At 40.7% G+C, this 17,269-nt stretch overlaps 1 protein-coding gene across 1 annotated transcript in view; it reads left to right on the forward strand.

The window, feature by feature from the left end:
* Positions 1-17,269, forward strand: part of pkd1a (polycystic kidney disease 1a) — a 78,584-nt gene that overhangs the window by 56,854 nt on the left and 4,461 nt on the right. Inside the window, exons 28-54 of the mRNA XM_041983009.1 lie at positions 260-419; positions 516-668; positions 755-899; positions 4,073-4,411; positions 4,595-4,683; positions 4,926-5,241; positions 7,189-7,360; positions 7,997-8,255; positions 8,326-8,521; positions 8,754-8,924; positions 9,008-9,151; positions 9,238-9,448; positions 9,552-9,678; positions 9,773-9,883; positions 9,969-10,018; positions 10,243-10,445; positions 10,589-10,667; positions 10,758-10,873; positions 11,922-12,124; positions 12,889-13,083; positions 13,188-13,327; positions 13,546-13,676; positions 13,862-13,976; positions 14,140-14,265; positions 15,685-15,856; positions 15,970-16,260; positions 16,366-16,500. Coding sequence (XP_041838943.1) covers positions 260-419; positions 516-668; positions 755-899; positions 4,073-4,411; positions 4,595-4,683; positions 4,926-5,241; positions 7,189-7,360; positions 7,997-8,255; positions 8,326-8,521; positions 8,754-8,924; positions 9,008-9,151; positions 9,238-9,448; positions 9,552-9,678; positions 9,773-9,883; positions 9,969-10,018; positions 10,243-10,445; positions 10,589-10,667; positions 10,758-10,873; positions 11,922-12,124; positions 12,889-13,083; positions 13,188-13,327; positions 13,546-13,676; positions 13,862-13,976; positions 14,140-14,265; positions 15,685-15,856; positions 15,970-16,260; positions 16,366-16,500 — 4,549 coding nt within the window. The remainder of the gene's footprint in view (positions 1-259; positions 420-515; positions 669-754; positions 900-4,072; positions 4,412-4,594; positions 4,684-4,925; positions 5,242-7,188; positions 7,361-7,996; positions 8,256-8,325; positions 8,522-8,753; positions 8,925-9,007; positions 9,152-9,237; positions 9,449-9,551; positions 9,679-9,772; positions 9,884-9,968; positions 10,019-10,242; positions 10,446-10,588; positions 10,668-10,757; positions 10,874-11,921; positions 12,125-12,888; positions 13,084-13,187; positions 13,328-13,545; positions 13,677-13,861; positions 13,977-14,139; positions 14,266-15,684; positions 15,857-15,969; positions 16,261-16,365; positions 16,501-17,269) is intronic.

Consider the following 17,269-nt stretch of genomic DNA (forward strand, 5'->3'; position numbering starts at 1 on the left):
AAGTGCACAAAACAAATCTTTATGAACCTGTCTGTTAGACAATTACACATGCCACTGGATACCCTCATTTTCTCAGGTTTACGACTTCATAAAACACAGGCCTACCATCCTCTGGAGCCCTGAGCTTTAATTTAGTAGGAATCAGATTAATGAGACAGCTATTTCTGATCATTTAGACTGCTGCTGCTAAATTATGGCGTCTAGTTACAGCTGATAGATAGTGGTCATAGCAGTGCTTTTGTTTTGTGCTTTTATCCAGGACCATTGAAGTTGGGTTGCCAGATCTACCCCCTGAGTACAACAGTCTTCCCCACTGGCTGTCCGAGCTGACAGACAGCAAACTCAAAAAGCTGCTGGAGCAAGGAGACTCCCAAAGGGTCCGAGAGTTATCGCTGGCTCTCATTACAGTCCTAAATGAGGTAAGAAAGGCCAAGCCACCCAACACTGATTCCTGCATTCATCAATGCTATTAATAATCAGGCATCCACTATTTATATCTGCATTCACTTTTTCAGTATGAGCAAACCAGGGAGTCTTCACGGGTGTCCCGAAATGAGAGAAATTACAGAGTCCGAGTACGCAGCAATATCACCAGAGCTCTGACTGCTCTGGACCTGACCACCGTTAGCGACATCCAGCAGACGTCCGCTGCCCTGGCACAGTGCACGGTGAGCAGCATGATGGGAAGTTTCAAAAGAGCCAGAATGAAGCTAGAAATGAACAGATGATCTAAACACTTGAGTGTGTTTTTCAGGCGGTAAGTCGTGAGTTCATCTGCGAGGAGTGTCAGAACAGCACTTTAAACAAGCTGGAGTCAATGCTGGAGATTCTGCAGACAGACACCAAGCAGGGCATTGTCACCCCTACGGAAATAGGTGACAACATCCTCAACATCATGGGTAAGATAGACAGTTTGCTGATTGCCTGTAAGTGCAGGAAGAGAAAAGCAGTCTATGGGCTGAATATTAAGTCATGAAGATTTTGTAGTTGTAAATGAATGTTTGCAAATAACTTCAGAGTTTGCATCTGTAAATCAAGCTTGTCACCCTGTAAAAACAATCTGCCTGAAAAATTAAAGTTTGCAAATGTGCAGAAAAGGATTTGTATGATTGTAAAAAAAGATTTATATTTTTGGGGAAAAAAAGTTCTTTAGAAAAAACCCTGTTCACAGATAACAAAGCACAAAACTGCATGCGAGACTCTGAAGTTGCGGTTGCAAATTTTGCGCAAATCTTTACACTTCTATCTGATTGGATAGTTTGATTTGTCACCATCCAATCAGAAAGCAGATGGCTTCCTGTCCTTCCTCACCACTGTAGGCTCTTAAAGGGGAGTAGATCTGGGTCAATTTCTGTGGCAAAATGAATGTGATGGACAAAATGATATGATTCAGTCATAGTGTGGAGCTGGAAAGTGAATGTGATAAACTGTTAGCTTTCTTTTTTCTCTTTTGCTCTTTTTTTCTCTCCGATCGGGAGCTCCATCTCGACGTCTCTGCCGATGTAGACATGGCTTTCTCCTCCACCTGGTGCCTCTCCTCCAGCTGGCCTCCTTGCACCGCAGTAATGGTGCTTGGATTCCGGGGTAGCCACTGTTGCATTAATAACTTACGCACCTTTGTCCATGTTGAAACTCTACTCCCCTTTAAGTGTCTGCAGCGTGTGGGATGTCGAGCAGCTGTCTGCTCTCTGACTGGATAGTTTGATTTGTCCCTGTCTCTGAGTGATTTCATCTTTCAGAATAGCCCAGGGGGGCTGCATCCCTGAATGGAAACCTCCACCAAATTTTGTGTTCAGGTGTATTTATTTTTTTTTTTCAAGTCTGGCTGCGGTGGATTACAACTATATTATACCAAATCTCACTTACAGCATAAGTACTATTTGATGCTCATAACTTCTGCAAGTCTTCCATGAGGTATTGCTGAGTAGTGATGTAAACACAGGCTATCTGGCTTTTAAAGAAATTGGGTCAGTTACTCAGTGGTTTATTGGATGACTAATCAAAAATCCATTAAGGACTTTTGCTTTTTTTACTAAAAATATTATTTAGGGAAATTATTTTGTCATTTTTTTCTTCTGCTATGTTTATCATTGTTAGTTATTAAGAAAATAATCTGGATACTTGGTCATATTTGCTCATCATTTATAGCCTAAATGAAGAAAATTATTTTCAGTATTGCATAAGAACATTTTACTAGCAACCATTAATTGGCAGCGTCATACTCAGTGTGCTTGGTTTTGCCATTATCCTGCCAGGAGTTTGTGTGTACTCATTCCAGGTCAAGAAATCAACTTTTATTGACTAAAATCACCTCCACTCTTTCCACAGATGGCATATCCACTCTAATAGCTGTGTTTTTCGCCAGGAAATAGTGTTTGTTTTATGTTGGGATTTCTTGGATATAAATCATCCTGATAAAAATGGTCAAAATAGTACATCAAAGTACAGTGCTTCATTCTACTGTAATGACAATCCAGCATGATGGTACAAATGATCATTTTTACTTAAACTGTTAAGCCCGACGGACCCACCGGTGGGTCCAACGGGTGTAAACACAAGTTCATGTGTGTAAAAAAAGTTACTTTAGTGATGTTAGGATATTTTATTTATAATGTGTCTTAAAGAAGAATACCTAATGCCACTAAATCAACTCTTCAAGTGCATTTGGTCAACAAAGAATTTGTTTAATAACAACTTTAAAATACGTGTGCCTCAAACAACAGCGCCACCATAACCAGTAACACCCGAAACTAAATGCAATACACAACGCGTGATCCGTTCACTCCACCCAAACATATCGGATATCAAATGAAACTAGAAAAGCTGCACTTTCATATGATACCAAGCTTAAAAAAAATTTGCCAAGCACCTCACGTCAGTCTCAAAACAAACACAAAGCTAACCTTCGCATATCACAACAGCCTTATCAGATAGCATGTTTATCACCAAATACACCAAATCCCAAAGCTATTCTCACAAACAGCGACATATTTTATTTCCTTACCTTTTTGTGGTCATTTTCAGTCTGTCCACATTGTTCTTCGACCAAAACTCACAGCGTAGTAATCCATAATGGTGAAACTGCGTCATGCGCTAACAGGTCATATGCTCCCATTCACAGCCATTTTGTTGTCTTGTTGTGGGTCTTGGCAGTGTAAAAAAGTTTGGTCGAATTCTACATCTTACAAGCTTTCCGACGATATCTTACACTTGAACGACACTTTATCTGTCAGGTATAAATACTTGCGCGTAAACAAAGGAGCATTTTTGCCATTTTGCTGCAGTTACGCACGTGGGCGCACCGGAAAGAGCGAATATCGAACAGTGTTCATTTCTTTGCTTCATTAAAACTTTTTATCCATTTAGAACGAAGGATAAAAGCCATAAACATGTCCAAGAAATTACAAAGAGCCAAATACACCGTGTTGGAAGTTCTGGAGGAAATACAGACACAGCACAATTTGGCACAGTTTGCGTATCCAAGTGGCCAAATGGAAAATCCACCAGATACTATCCTCACTAAAACCTGCATTAAAGCTATGAGCTTTGTTCTATTCTCATGAAACTTTGTACAGTTGTAGTCAAGGAGTTGCTGAATCCACGCAGTGGTATCTTTATCCACAGAATTATTTCTATCATGATGTTTTCATCTGTGTAAAAAAAAAAAAAAAAAAATTCTGAGGATATTTTTTTTTTTACTTATGGTTTATGACAATTTGCACAGGCATATTAACATTCACAATGTTTCTGACACTGGATTTATATTCCATAGGGTCTTACCTATCCATTGAGACCACGATTATATGTATATTAACCTAAAAATTACAGAGTTATTGTTGATTTAATTTGGGTAGGTCTGTTCAGGCAAACCACACCTCCAAAAACCCTCGGGCTTAAAGGGTTAAACTACAACAGTTTTACTTTAGCTTTTTATGGAGTAGTCAAACATTGGACTAAGACTAAACTCTGTCCCTTTTAAGCCCCAACAGATGTGAAAATATGTCCCAAATTAAAAAAATATTAGGAATTTCTTTAAATGATCTAATTAAATTTAATTATCTTCTCCCTCCAGGTGATCTGATCCATCAGGTTAGCCAGTCAGCCTCCCACTCTAACTTCCAGCCTCCATATGTGGATTCTCCTTCACCCTCCTCCACCTCATCTTCCTCTTTTTCTTCTGATGAATACCCTGGAAACAACGCGCTGGACATTTCTCCCTCTTCACTGGAGCCACACCCACTGCGTGTGGCAGCCAAGGCCTTCAGCCTCTCCTCCGTCCTTATGCTGATCCTCATGCACGCCCGCGTGCTCAACGAGGAACCGCTCGTTCTCAGGGGGGCTGAGATTGCTGCCACTGGAAAACTGGCAGACCCTCAGAGTCTGCACTGCTACCATGGCAACAACAGTCCAGGTTTGCTTATGTGCTTAGGCTCTTGGGAAGAGATGGAAGTTACATTTCTGTTGGTGATAGCATTTGATCAAGTATGGTTATACAGTATAAGAAGTTGCATTTTACAAACTGTGCTGTAAAGACCGAGTGTATCATGATGTCTGAGTGCACTCTTTAATCCTCTATCTTTCACTGCATTTCTAGAGTGCCAGTGGTTCTCTATCCCCGGAGCTTTCAACATAAGCCTTGGCAAAGCTGCTGCAGGAAACAGCATCTTGCAGCTGCTTTTTCAGGTAACATCAGAAAAGATCTAAAATGCTTCAAACTTCTAAGTCAAGTACAAAATTCAGCTACTTTAGTTCGCTTACAAAGAACTCAGCAGCGTGGTTTCAGCTTCTCATTAGCACATACTCACTGCTTTTACTTGTCTGAAGAGGTTTTGTTTTATTTTCTTATAGTTTTTAGTTTAGTTTTTAGCTGTCTTATGTTCTCAAATGAAAACTTTTTCACAATCTTCCCTCCTACTTCTCCACAGGTGGTGTCCAACCCCTTCCCCTTCAATTTTGTGTCCAACTATGCCGTCTCCACAGAGGTGGCGTCCATGGAGTTCCGCACTGCAAACGGCACCCAGATCCCAATCTCTGGACTTGATGATAGTCTGGCCATCACAGTTGCTGTTAATAATGGCAGCAGCGTTGAAGTAAATGCTGAGGGTCCCGTTACAGGTGGAGTGCCCACAGCCGGAGCCTTTAACATCAGCCGCTGTGACTCTGTCATCGTCCAGGTCAGCACAGGAAACGTCAACAGACAGGCAGGACTGTTTGTGCAGCTCAACTTCACCTCTGTGGAAGGTGAGCTCTGAATATACACAAAAACACAATGAACCTAATGTAAATCTTCCTCCAGCCGCCAGTGTTTAGATCTGCTGAATTCATGTCGGAAAAGATTTTAAATGACAAATAGGAACTAAAAAGTGACTTATATGCCATAATTACTGTAAGTTTTCATTTTTTAAACATTTATTTTCCTGATGTTTCCAGCAGTATTTCATGGATCAATAAACAATCATTTTGTTTGTTGTGATTAAAGGAAACTGGTGGTATTATGTTACTAGGAATAGTACATCATTTTGAATTAGTCCAATATTTAATTGTAGCATGATATCTAGAGTATTACACTGTGTTTAAAATTAACCTACTTGTAGGATTTCAGCTAATTAAACATTTAGGTTTTAGTTTTTCTGTTTGTTGTTTTTCCTGTCTGTGATAACAGTCTTAGACAGGTTTGCACATAAGTTTTCCAGGTGAGCTTAATTATAGGGAAACTACTTAAGGATGTTCCACATTATTAAGAAAGTTGCTGTTTTTATTCAGCATATGAAAAAGAAGGATCAAGGTGGTGTTAAAAAATGTGTGTGTGATTCAGAGAACAAACTAGTTTGTTCAGATAAGGTATGTCAATCAAAGTGTCCCATCAGGTAAATGCATCATTCTCAGAGAGCAGCTGTTAAAAAGCCACTGATAAGCAAATTTAAAGCTGCTGGTGTCTCTGGAATCCCAAGATCCTCTTCATGCAGTTGTGAATAAAGCTGTACTTCAGCCACCCTAAACCAATTCTAACAAATAGAAATGTTTGCAGTGGGCTCAAAATATACGAAGAAAAATTTTAAAGCTGCTTTATACACTGATACATGCCATGCTACACTGGATGGTCCAGATGGAGGGAGTTCACGGTTGTTGGGGCTGCCATGTCCCAACAAGATTATGACATCAGCAAGGTGGTGGTGAAGTGATGGTTTGGGCTGGAATAATGGCGAATGAGATGGAAGGGCCCCTTTAGGGTGCCTGAGGGTGTCAAAATAACATCTGTTAAGTATGTGCAGTTTGCAACTGACCATTTCCTGCTATGGTATAAAAGGAAGAACTGAGCCTGCTGCAGTAAAATCATTTTCATGTAAGACAATGGATCATTTCATGCTGCAAAAAATACTTTTAAATCTTTGGCTGTTATGGGTGTAAAGGGAGGAAAATCTCATGGAGTGGTCACCACCATCCCTTGACCTTAATCCTATAGAGAACCTGTAGAGCATCCTTAACAGGAAGATCTATGAGGGTGGGGGATACCTCAAAACAGCAACTTTTGGAGGCAATTTCCTCAAATGAGATCCAGACAGAAACTATCCATGGACTTCCAAGTTGAATAGATGAGAATGTTGCTAAGGTGGGAAGGGCTCCAGTGTTAACACAGAACTGGATCTGTAAAAAAATTCTTTTATTTGTTGTTTTTTTTTTTTTATGTATGTAATGCAAAAAATATGGCAAGTGTACAATTTCAGTTCTTTACAAAATATTTAATGACCTGAAACTGTTATGTGTCATGATTTGGAATTTGGTTTCCAACATTGGTAAAAAAAATAAATAAAAAAAATTCACATTATTTTGTAAACTTACATAATTTTTGATGATTAAAAAAATCGTTTACATTCACACTGATTATTTAGGAGAAATGAACAAAACAGCATATGCATAATATTTAGGAACACAGTGTAATTTTAAGTATAGTGTACGACATAAATGAATTAACACGATGAGCACATGGTTGAAAAAGTTTTTAAACGCATATTTTGCATTTTGCAACTGCCTGGATTTATCATTTAATTATTTAATATTTTCCTATAAGTTCTTTGGAAGATTTTTTCTTAATTTACTTTCTGTAATTGGCATATATTCCTTTTTTGTGATTGCAATGTTCCTTTATATTTCCTCATTTTTGTCTCCTGTCTTGTTAATATTTTCCAGACCCAAGAGAAATGGATAAAAGGGTAAATGTCAAGGAGGAACCCTACATAAACGCCTACCTCCATTCCCATGACCGACCCAACGAGTTCAACTGCACAGACAGAAAGCGTATCACGCTCAGCATGACCAGGGGGCCAGACCACAAGAATTATACGTTCTTCTTGTCACCAGAGTAAGAACCCTGTTCATTCACTGAACTGTAAGAGTTTGTTTTGTTTGTTCGTTCTGATCTTAACCAGTTGGAGTTTGTAAACTTCAAGATTTCCCTCCTTCTTACAGTTTTTATTTTTACAAATCTAAAAATCCCAGAGCACCGAAATGCCTCGCTATAGAAAAAAGAGTGCATATTAAAAATAAAACAAAAGCCTTCACACACCAAAGTATATAACAGCAATTTAAAAACAAACACCTCATTAGTCTCTTTCACTCACACACACACACTTTCTCTCTATGTAGTTCAGTCTTGCTTTGTCAAGACAACTACTCAGGTCAAGTCATTTCGTTCAACCACTGTCTTACAAGACGTTGTGAATGATTTATTCTGTTATCAGCTTGACAACTAGTGAAAAACGTACGAACACATCACCCCTGTGTTTACTTCCATTCACTGGCTTCTTGTTTGTTTTGCATTGATGTCAAAATTCCCGCTCACCTTCAAAGCCTTAAATGGCAGGTCATACATGTCAGAGCTTTTGGTAAGAACTGAGGTTGAATCACAGCTGGATCACATTTGCATCACAAATGAACCACTCCAAAGTTTGTTTGGAAGAGTTACTGAGTTCTGTCTCGTTTGACTGTATCTCTGCAGATCCTACGACACCACTCTGGACTATTTCATCAATGTGAGCACGCCCTGCAGCCCCGACACTGTGGGTGTTCGCCTGGAGGTGGGGGTGTTTGCCTCGCTGTGTCAGTACTTCAGCGAGAGTGCTAAGCAGTGGAAGACAGATGGTATGGTGCCTCTGGCAGAGACCAATTCCAGCAGAGCAGTTTGCCGAACCACGCACCTCACGGCCTTCGGTGCAAGCCTATTTGTACCATCCAACGCCATCAGCTTTAAAATGCCAGTCAGTATCGCACAAACACTCACTTTTTGTGCACATAAATCACCCTAAAGCCATTTCCTTCTCTCTTTAGGAGCGTTCAGGTCCACCAAGTCTGGTTGTTCTGCTGATGTGCTTATTGGGCTTATTAAGTTATGTTGTGGCAGCAGCCATCTTGCACAAGTTGGACCAGCTGGATCTGCGTCGAGCTGGTGTGGTTCCACTCTGCGGCCGAGATGGACTCTTCAAGTACGAGATTCAGGTCAAAACAGGCTGGGGCCGAGGGGCAGGTGAGATTGAAAGGAATCACCATAAAATGCATTCATGTGAATCATAAAAAAATGCATTAAAGAGGCTGGAATACAGAACGCAGAGCAGAAAATAGAATCCATGAAAAATGAAAGAGTAGCTTATAGTCTGAAGAGGATAATGTGTTATCATGACAGCATGACAAAAAACTATAATCCTGCAAATTCACACATTTTTATCAAAAGAATTTGTTTCAAAATCGTTTATTTCCAGGCACAACAGCTCATGTAGGAATCAGTTTGTACGGACGGGAGAGCCGCAGTGGACACCGCCATCTTGACAGCAAAGGAGCTTTCACACGCAATGCTCTGGACATCTTTCATATTGCCACGGATACTGGCCTGGGTAGTGTGTGGAAAATACGGGTTTGGCATGACAACAAAGGTGAAGACAGGCCCCAAAGAGTTTTAATTTTTTTACATTCCTAACAAATCTACTGTAACCATAATTCGCTGCCCCTCCCTCAGGTCTGTCTCCAGCGTGGATGTTACAGTATGTTCTGGTCAAAGACCTGCAGACAGGAAGCAGCTACTACTTCCTGGTTGAGGAGTGGCTGTCTGTCGATAATGAGAGAACTGATGGACGGGTGGAGATTGAGGTGGAGGCCTCAGGTAACAGTCGCTTAGCAAACAACTCCAGTTGGATGATTTTTTTGTGTTTTATTCTCTGTTAAATCTTTTCTATGCTGTTTTCTTAGAAGAGGCTGTGCTTCGCCAGCTTCCTCGCCTCCTGCTGTGTGAGCTGCAGAGGGCGCTGTGTGAGAGCCACCTGTGGGTGTCACTGTGGGAGAGGCCCCCCCGGAGCCCCTTCACCCGCCTGCAGAGAGCCACATGCTGTGCTGTGTTACTGCAGCTTTTCCTGTTGGCCAACACTCTGTGGTACAGCATCGTGGTGGACAAGAGATCCAGGTACAGGAATGTTTCTGCCCTGTCTTGCTTTCTCTTTTTGAATTTCCACCTTTCAGCTTGTCGTAATATGTTTTCTACATTTGAATGGCTTCGTGCTTTGCAGCCCAAGGGCCGTGTCGAGCCTTTCCTCATTAGATGGAGAGACAGTAGCAGCAGGTGTGGTGACCTGCCTGATCGTCTACCCGCTTTACTTGTTTGTCTTCACAATATTCAGAATGAGTCGCAGTAAGGTAGGGTCAAACAAACCCCAACACTAACACACAGTAGAGTTTCTAGTACTTCTAGTAAAGCTGAATATTTTCTGTGTGTGTGTTTGAACATCAGTGTGTGACTGTGGAGCAGGTGCCACCCCAAGTGGATCAGGAGTCAGTAGAGATTGATGACTTCCTTGATAACTCCATGGCAGGAAGTTCCTTCCTATTCTTTAATGCAGAGGTCAGTAAAACTTTCTTAAAGTTTTTAAAAGAAATTTCTGTCTGATGTCTGTGTAATCATCTTTCTATCCATCTTTATTTCTCAGAGCAACTCAGAGGAAACTAATGTGGATTTACCCACTCCATCAATCAAAAGGTAAGCTCCTCTGTAGTTTTCAGTTATACTTAAGTGTAAATGTCAGCTGGAAAAGAGTGAAGAATTAATGTGTTTGCAGCCTAAATAAAACATATTTCTGTAATACAAAAGCCATCATTTGCTCATTAGACCATCATCATAACCATCTGAGTAGAATCTCTGATGAATTTTGGCGAAACTGAATAATTTGCATGACAGCAAACATCCATCTCTGTGCACTTCAGTGAGGACAGCTGGGACATGGCGGAGGAGGAGACAGAGGACAGGGATTGGCCGGAGCTGCTGAGCGACGTGTCTGTGGTGGGAGGTGCAGGACATGGAGCGGGGATGCCCAGGCTGAAGAGGGGTCAGGGCAGCAGGCACCTGGGTGTGGACATGGCCTTCAACCCTGATGAGGAGGAGCGCAACAAATACTTCACCTCATCTGGTAACCAAAGCAGGAAGGCTGTAGTGTCAAATAAGACACAAAAAAGTTTACACAAATGCTCACAAATTATGTGATAAGAATGATAATGTACATTTTTTTTGTATTATCAAATCAGCTGACATCAGGCTGCTTTCTACTTGCAGATGAGGATCTTATCAAGCACATACTGGCAGATGGACAGAACTTCTTTCCTCAGGCAGATGAAAGTGAAATGGCCGACCTGTAAGCTGTTCCTCAAAATAAAAAATATCTTTAGCAAAGAATTCAGCAGAATTTCTTGATTTTTTGGGCTTTAATGTATTTTTGCTTTAGGTCAAGTATTTTTGGAGATAAGACAGAAGTGATTCTCCTTCAAAAGCTGAGCGAACCTCTTCCTCTAGAATCTTTTAGAAGGGACCCACCAAAAACAGCTTTTACCTCAAATACAGGTGTGTATGTGCATGGATTGGGCTTGAAATTTGAATTAATCAGTTCACTTTATTTATTAAGTATCTTATTTATATTTTATTTAGCAAAACATGATTTTAACCTGTTTTTATGTGTTAAATGTTTAATATTTATAAAATATTTATGACTCAATGGGAATCAGTTAATAAATATTAGATTACTAAGATGTATAAAATTGGTTCATGAGACAGTTTAATACAAGTATCTATCAGGGGATATTAAATGAACGCAGAAACTTTAGTTTACTCTTGTTTGGGTTTGATCGATGGGAAATCAGCTGAAAATTTCACTCATATTCTGGGTTACATTTCATGCACAGTCACATTTCGTGCAGTTACTCTACATTCGGGCTTCAGATGGTGTGTTTGGTTCTGTTTCCATACGACGTCACACAGGATCATAATTTTTTCTGAAATCATTTAAAAACAACACGGAGCATTTTTAAACTATAAGAACTGGATAAATTACTTTAAATTGTTTTTAATGACTATTTTTATTGCTAACTTTAAGATTAACAGTCTTTGTCATCCTCTCAACAAACAGGATAACTGCTGCAGGTACAGGCAGCTAATTACATGAAATCTTAAAAACCAGCACAATTTGACGTAATAGGCGGCTCTCTAGTATTAGCCTTAAAATATAATGGAACTTTTATTTGTTATTGTTATCATTTGTTCTTTGAGAAACTTAAATGTTGCCTTTAGTGTGATGTTAAATATTATTCAAAGACAAATGCATCTTGAAGAAAAATTGAAATGCAAATTTCCTGTCCCCACTTAGATAATTGTTACTGTGAAGTGCTTGTATGGCTCATCTGGCAGAATATGTGCCCATCTACTGATGCTCAGACCTCGCTTTGGCAGACCGGAGTTTGAGTCTGAAGCCAGGCTTTTTCCTGCATGTTACTCAACCCACATCTTTGCTACATCAGTCCAGCAAAGCCACACTGAAATAAATCTTTAAAACTCTTCATTTTGTAAAATTAAAAATAATTATTTTGATGTGTGGGATTTCTTTCCTTTTCCCCAGTTGTGACAGACGTGTGCCGTCCCAGACGGTTCCCTCCTTGGTGTGGACGAGCCGCCCTGTGGGGCAGCTGGGTGGGGATCGCTCTAGCCAACAGTGTTTCGATTTGGGCGGGTCATGGGTTCAGTCAGAGAGTGGCTATGATGTGGTTAATCTCCTGCTTTGCCAGTTTCTTGTTCTCCTGCTTGCTGCTGGAGCCAATTAAGGTAAACATCCAATGTATATTCTCAGTTGTTTTATCATACCACTTCTTTGCCTTCTTCTGGCAGAAGGTAGAGCTCCTAAATGCAAACTGAACCGTTTCTTTTGTACCTTCCTCTGTCAAAAGCCATGAACGCGGGTTAGTGTGCAATAGCTGGGTGTTTTGTTTTTGTGACACTTAATCTTTTAATCTTTTATCGGAAGTTTAAAAAATAAATTTAATAAAGTTTATTCTGGCTTTTCTGCCACCCATATATTCTTGATAATTTTAGCTTTGAGAGCAACCAGTTAATGATCCAGCTCCTGTTTAAGATATCGGAGCAACTAAAGAGACAGCTGTGTCCTACAGGACTCAGAAAATTATAAAATGGAGCTAAACATAGAGTTCATCTTTAATTTGTATCTCCTGATGAATGCTAATGTCGTTTTGTATCAGCTGGGTTTAAAGGTAACATCTTTAACTACTTAATATTTTATTGTACTTACGCGTTTATTCACATGATACAGCTTTACAGAATATATAATGACATGACACTCTTCTTCTCTTGAAACTTAGATAAGTTAAAGATCCACTGATTGAATGATTTATGCTCCCATCCAGCATTTCTTTTGCTAAATTTCCAGCCAGTCAAGGTTTTCTACTTTTCTTTGCCGGCATCCAGTTTGAATCACATGATCTGTTCTGTAGAAATGCCGTAAATACCTTTTTGAGCTTTGAAGGTGTCCCCAAACTTACTTCTGCTTCCCTCCTTGCTTGCTGCACCCACAGGTGCTGTGTGAGGCTGTTTACTATGCTCTGTGTGTGCGACGACTGCGTCCAGAAGACCAAGACGTGCTGGTAGAGTTCCCTCGGGTGGAGCGAGTGGTCCAGCGGGTCACCAGGGTGAGACCACCACAAGGCTTCGCTCTGTCCCAGGCCCGGAACCAGGCCCGCAAGGTCCACATGCTGCACACCATGCTAAAGGTTCGGGAGAAGTTATTGCCTGAAGACATGATGTAAACAATGAAAAGCCCCTTTTTTTGTTTTTGTTTTTGTTTTTTATAACAATTGTTTTATCTGTGTTTCAGAATTTCCTGCTTTATATGTTTTTCTTGTTGGTCGTTTTGCTCCTCAACTACTCTGACTCGGCTAAAGACACACACAGCTTGAGGCTGCGGACTCGGCTGCAGCAAACGCTACACACACCAGAGTATCACACTATCAGCAGGTAAAAACACTGACAATCAAATCTTAGATGCTGGGGTGGTATTTCAAGGCTGATCTGCAAACAACTATGTGAAAAGTCTTTTGTTTTGTTTTTTTCTTTTTTTCTTTTTTTTATCAAGTCAGGTTCAAGAAACTGTATTTCTGTATACTCAAAGCTTTTATGAGATCTTTGTTTGTATATTTTAAAATGGGTGACGAATACCTGTCTTTGTCTTTAAGCCGGGATGATGTTCTGACATGGCTGAATGAGTCATTGTTGCCACGGTTACTTGATGAGCCTTCACTCTTAAGAGACACAGGAAGCGTGTTGCTGGGCACAATGAGGCTCCGACAAATCCGTGACACACAGGGTGAGTTGACCTTGTTGGCACTGCTTTTCTCTCACCATGAACTAACCAGGAGTTTAACATTAAGTTTGACCTTATTGGTTAATCTCACAGAGCTCCTCGTTAATGTTGTTAAAACTGAGAAAATGGATTAAATAAAAGAAAATGCAGTTTAAGCTCATCATCATGTAAAAGCCACTTTTTCCCAGTTATAGGTGGTTTCAATCCAGGAGACAGATCTTCCGTTTGGTTAAAGGACTGGTTTACATCCCTGACTAAAGACAATGCGAATGGAACAGCTTTTGGAGCTATTGATGCAGATTGGTAAGGAAAAGACAGAAAACCCGGATGCATCAAATCTGTTAAAATCACATCTGATTCACATTTGGAAGTTTTTTGACATGCGGTGTTCTTTAATGTGTCATGCTGTTCTGTTTTGTTTTGGGTTTTTTCTCTGTCCTCTGTGTCCTCCCACTCATTTTCCAAGGGTGCGGCGTTTGGGTCAGATGGAGGAGTATAACAGCAGGAATGTGGTTCACCAGTTGAACAGAAGCCTGGAGGAAGCCTCCTCATCCTTACAGCAGCTGCAGCAGCTGCACTGGCTCAACCACAGGTAATGACCATGAAGCACCATGGCTGAAAACAGCATGACAACAAGGAAACGTTTGACTTGGATACTTGAAGTATATGCAATATTGATATGTGGGCCAAATCAAAGTGATTCAGTTGATAAAAATAATTTCTGTAGGTTTTTTTTGTTTTCTTTTCTTTTGGCTTTTTATGATTTCAATGACCAGGCTTTTCAGACACCATGGGCCAGAAATACTGTAACGGAAGGGAAACTGGACTTGATGTGCATGTGTACTTCACTTTTTAAAATCTTTGCAATATCATGCACGCTTGGGGCTTTTAAAATCTGGATTTTCACTGTGTCTAGAGTGCAACTTGTCCAGCAGCCTGCAGACATTAAGAAATTGCATGTTATATTCAGTGAAAAGAAAAAGACATAAAAATTAGACAAAAAATTGTTTATGTAAATGACAACTGCTGGCATGAACATGTGTTTTGAGGTTAGACATATTCAGAGGGTAGAGACTGAACCAGGGCTGGATCCAAACTTATTTGTCATTTCAATGGGAAATTTAATATCCAGTGATAAACATGCTCATCTTACATACATTACAAGGGACAGATCGTTTGGAAGAACTGAACAAGCAATGAATTTAAAACATTTTGACTCAGGTGCATCATCTGGGTAACGGTGACAGGAACAAAGGAAGGGGATATGATAGGACTCTCAGAGTTTGGAAGCTTGTGATGGATGAGCAGTTTGGAGGTTGGCAGTTACTTCTAAAGAGGATCCTAAGACATGAGGAAGAGGAGGCTAACTGAATCAATCAGACAGAAGATATTGGCTCTAAAAGGTACCAAATTAGTGATGTTAAAATAAAAAATGAAGTAACCTTTTAACTTCAGAAAAATAAGAAGTGATGCAGCACAGCAGGATAAAAAGCGAAGGAAGGAAACTAAACAAAAGCAGACATGAAGGAGTGTTTCTTCAAACTTGCAAGAAATTTTCATGCAGAATATTCTAATGTCGGGCTGCACGGTGGTGTGGTGGTTAGCACTGCAGCCTCAAAGCAAGAAGGTCCCTCACTCGAATCTCGGCTGAGGGGAGGTTCGAACTTTGAGGGTGGTGGCCTTTCTGTGTGGAGTTTGCATGTTCTCCCCGTGAATGCGTGGGTTCTCTCCGGGTTCTCCGGCTTCCTCCCATCGTCCAAAGACATGCATGTCAGGTTAATTGATGACTCTAAATTCTCCCTAGGAGTGAGTGCGAGTGTGAATGATTGTTTGTCCCTATGTGTTGGCCCTGCGATGGACTGGTGACCTGTCCAGGGTGTACCCTGCCTCTCACCTGTTAATGCTGGGTTGGGCTCCAGCTTACCTGCGACCTGTAATGGACTAAGCGGTACAGAGAATGAATATCTGATGTCTTTAATTTTAGTTTAAGTGTGTGTTTGTGTCTTTCCAGGACTCGTGCCGTGTTTGTGGAGTTCTCCCTCTACAACATCAACACAAATCTCCTGGCTGTCTTCTCCTTCTTGTTTGAGTTCCCAGTCTCTGAGCGGGCCCAGTCCAGCCTTGAACTCATCGTCCTCACTTTGAAGCCAATTACAGAACTGGACCTACAGCTGCTTCTTATGGTAACCATTGGTGACCATCCTAACCCCATCATTTATGATTATTTATCTCTAGGCTATCACTGAATGTGGAGATTAACTATGTTAATGAATCTTTGTGGTTTCCTGTTTTCCAGATTGTCCTTCTGGCCCTGGTGTTGTACTTCCTGGTGCGGGGGACCCTGGGTGTCCTCAGAGAGGGCTACAAGTACCTGCTGTCAGCATGGAGACTGCTAGGCATCTGTAAGTTGTCTCTGGCAGCATCTGTTTTTGGGCTACATTTGAGCCGCTGCATCATGGCCAAGCAGCAGTGGGCGAGTTTCCTGAAGCACCCACAAGACGCCTTCACGGACTTCCACCCGCTGGCCAGACAGAGTCAGCTCTACACCGTCATGTCTGCCTTGCTGTTGTTCATACTGGTGCTGAAGGTTAGTGAGAAATGTCTTATAACTCAAGATAAATTGTGGCCTTTGAAAATCTGCAGTCTGTTTTAATGCAACTTTTGCGCTGTCTGCCCTCTCTCGGTCATACAGGCGTCCCACCAGTTGCGGTTTCTTCGAGAGTGGGCGGTGTTTGGCAGAGCCTTGCGGCGATCGGTCTGGGAGCTGCTGGGAGTTTCTTTGGCACTTCTACTGTTGATGCTGGCTTACTCACACACAGGACACCTGGTCAGAGCTTTCTCCTGTCTGCTTTGTCTACCACCAACTCACTCACACACACATAGACTCACATCAAATGTAAGCTTCTACACGACTCACAATCTGGTAAAAGTCTGTACAGTATTCATGCATTGTTGTCTTCAGTTTGCTCAGATTTATTGTCATGCTTTTATGAAACTTAAAGAAACTTTCAGTGAACCCACACAAACTTAGATTGTATAGGCAAGGCAAAATTTATTTATATAGCACACTTCATGTACAAGACAATTCAAAGTGCTTTACATAAAACATTACAGCAGAGTGCAGAAAGCAAAACAAGTGCATTAAAAAAACAAAGATTAAAAGAAATAAAATGAATTGAGAAAAACAAAAGGAAAGGCTAAAAAAATAGATAAAATGCAAGAAATTTAATTCCAGTGTGGGGAAAGACAATATTAAAACATGATTCCAGCTTAAAAGGACCAGATGTAGATTTTGACTTCTAAATAAAAACTAGTGAAATGCAGCAGAGAGCAGGTGGTTCTTTAACCTGGATTTAAATAAACTGAGTGTTTCAGCTGATCTGAGGCTTGATGGGAGTTTGTTCCAAACATGTGGAGCATAGAAGCTGAATGCACCTTCTCCATGTCTAGTTCTGACTCTGGGAACTGATAACAAACTGGATCCAGATGACCTGACCAGTCATTTATTCTGCAGCGTTGGTTCATCTGTCTGTTTGTTAGCAACATAACTCAAAAAGTTATGCATGGATTTTGAAGTGATTAGATTGGAGGGGGGG

This window comes from Melanotaenia boesemani, chromosome 4 (assembly GCF_017639745.1).
Source record: "Melanotaenia boesemani isolate fMelBoe1 chromosome 4, fMelBoe1.pri, whole genome shotgun sequence".
Classification (NCBI taxonomy): domain Eukaryota; kingdom Metazoa; phylum Chordata; class Actinopteri; order Atheriniformes; family Melanotaeniidae; genus Melanotaenia; species Melanotaenia boesemani.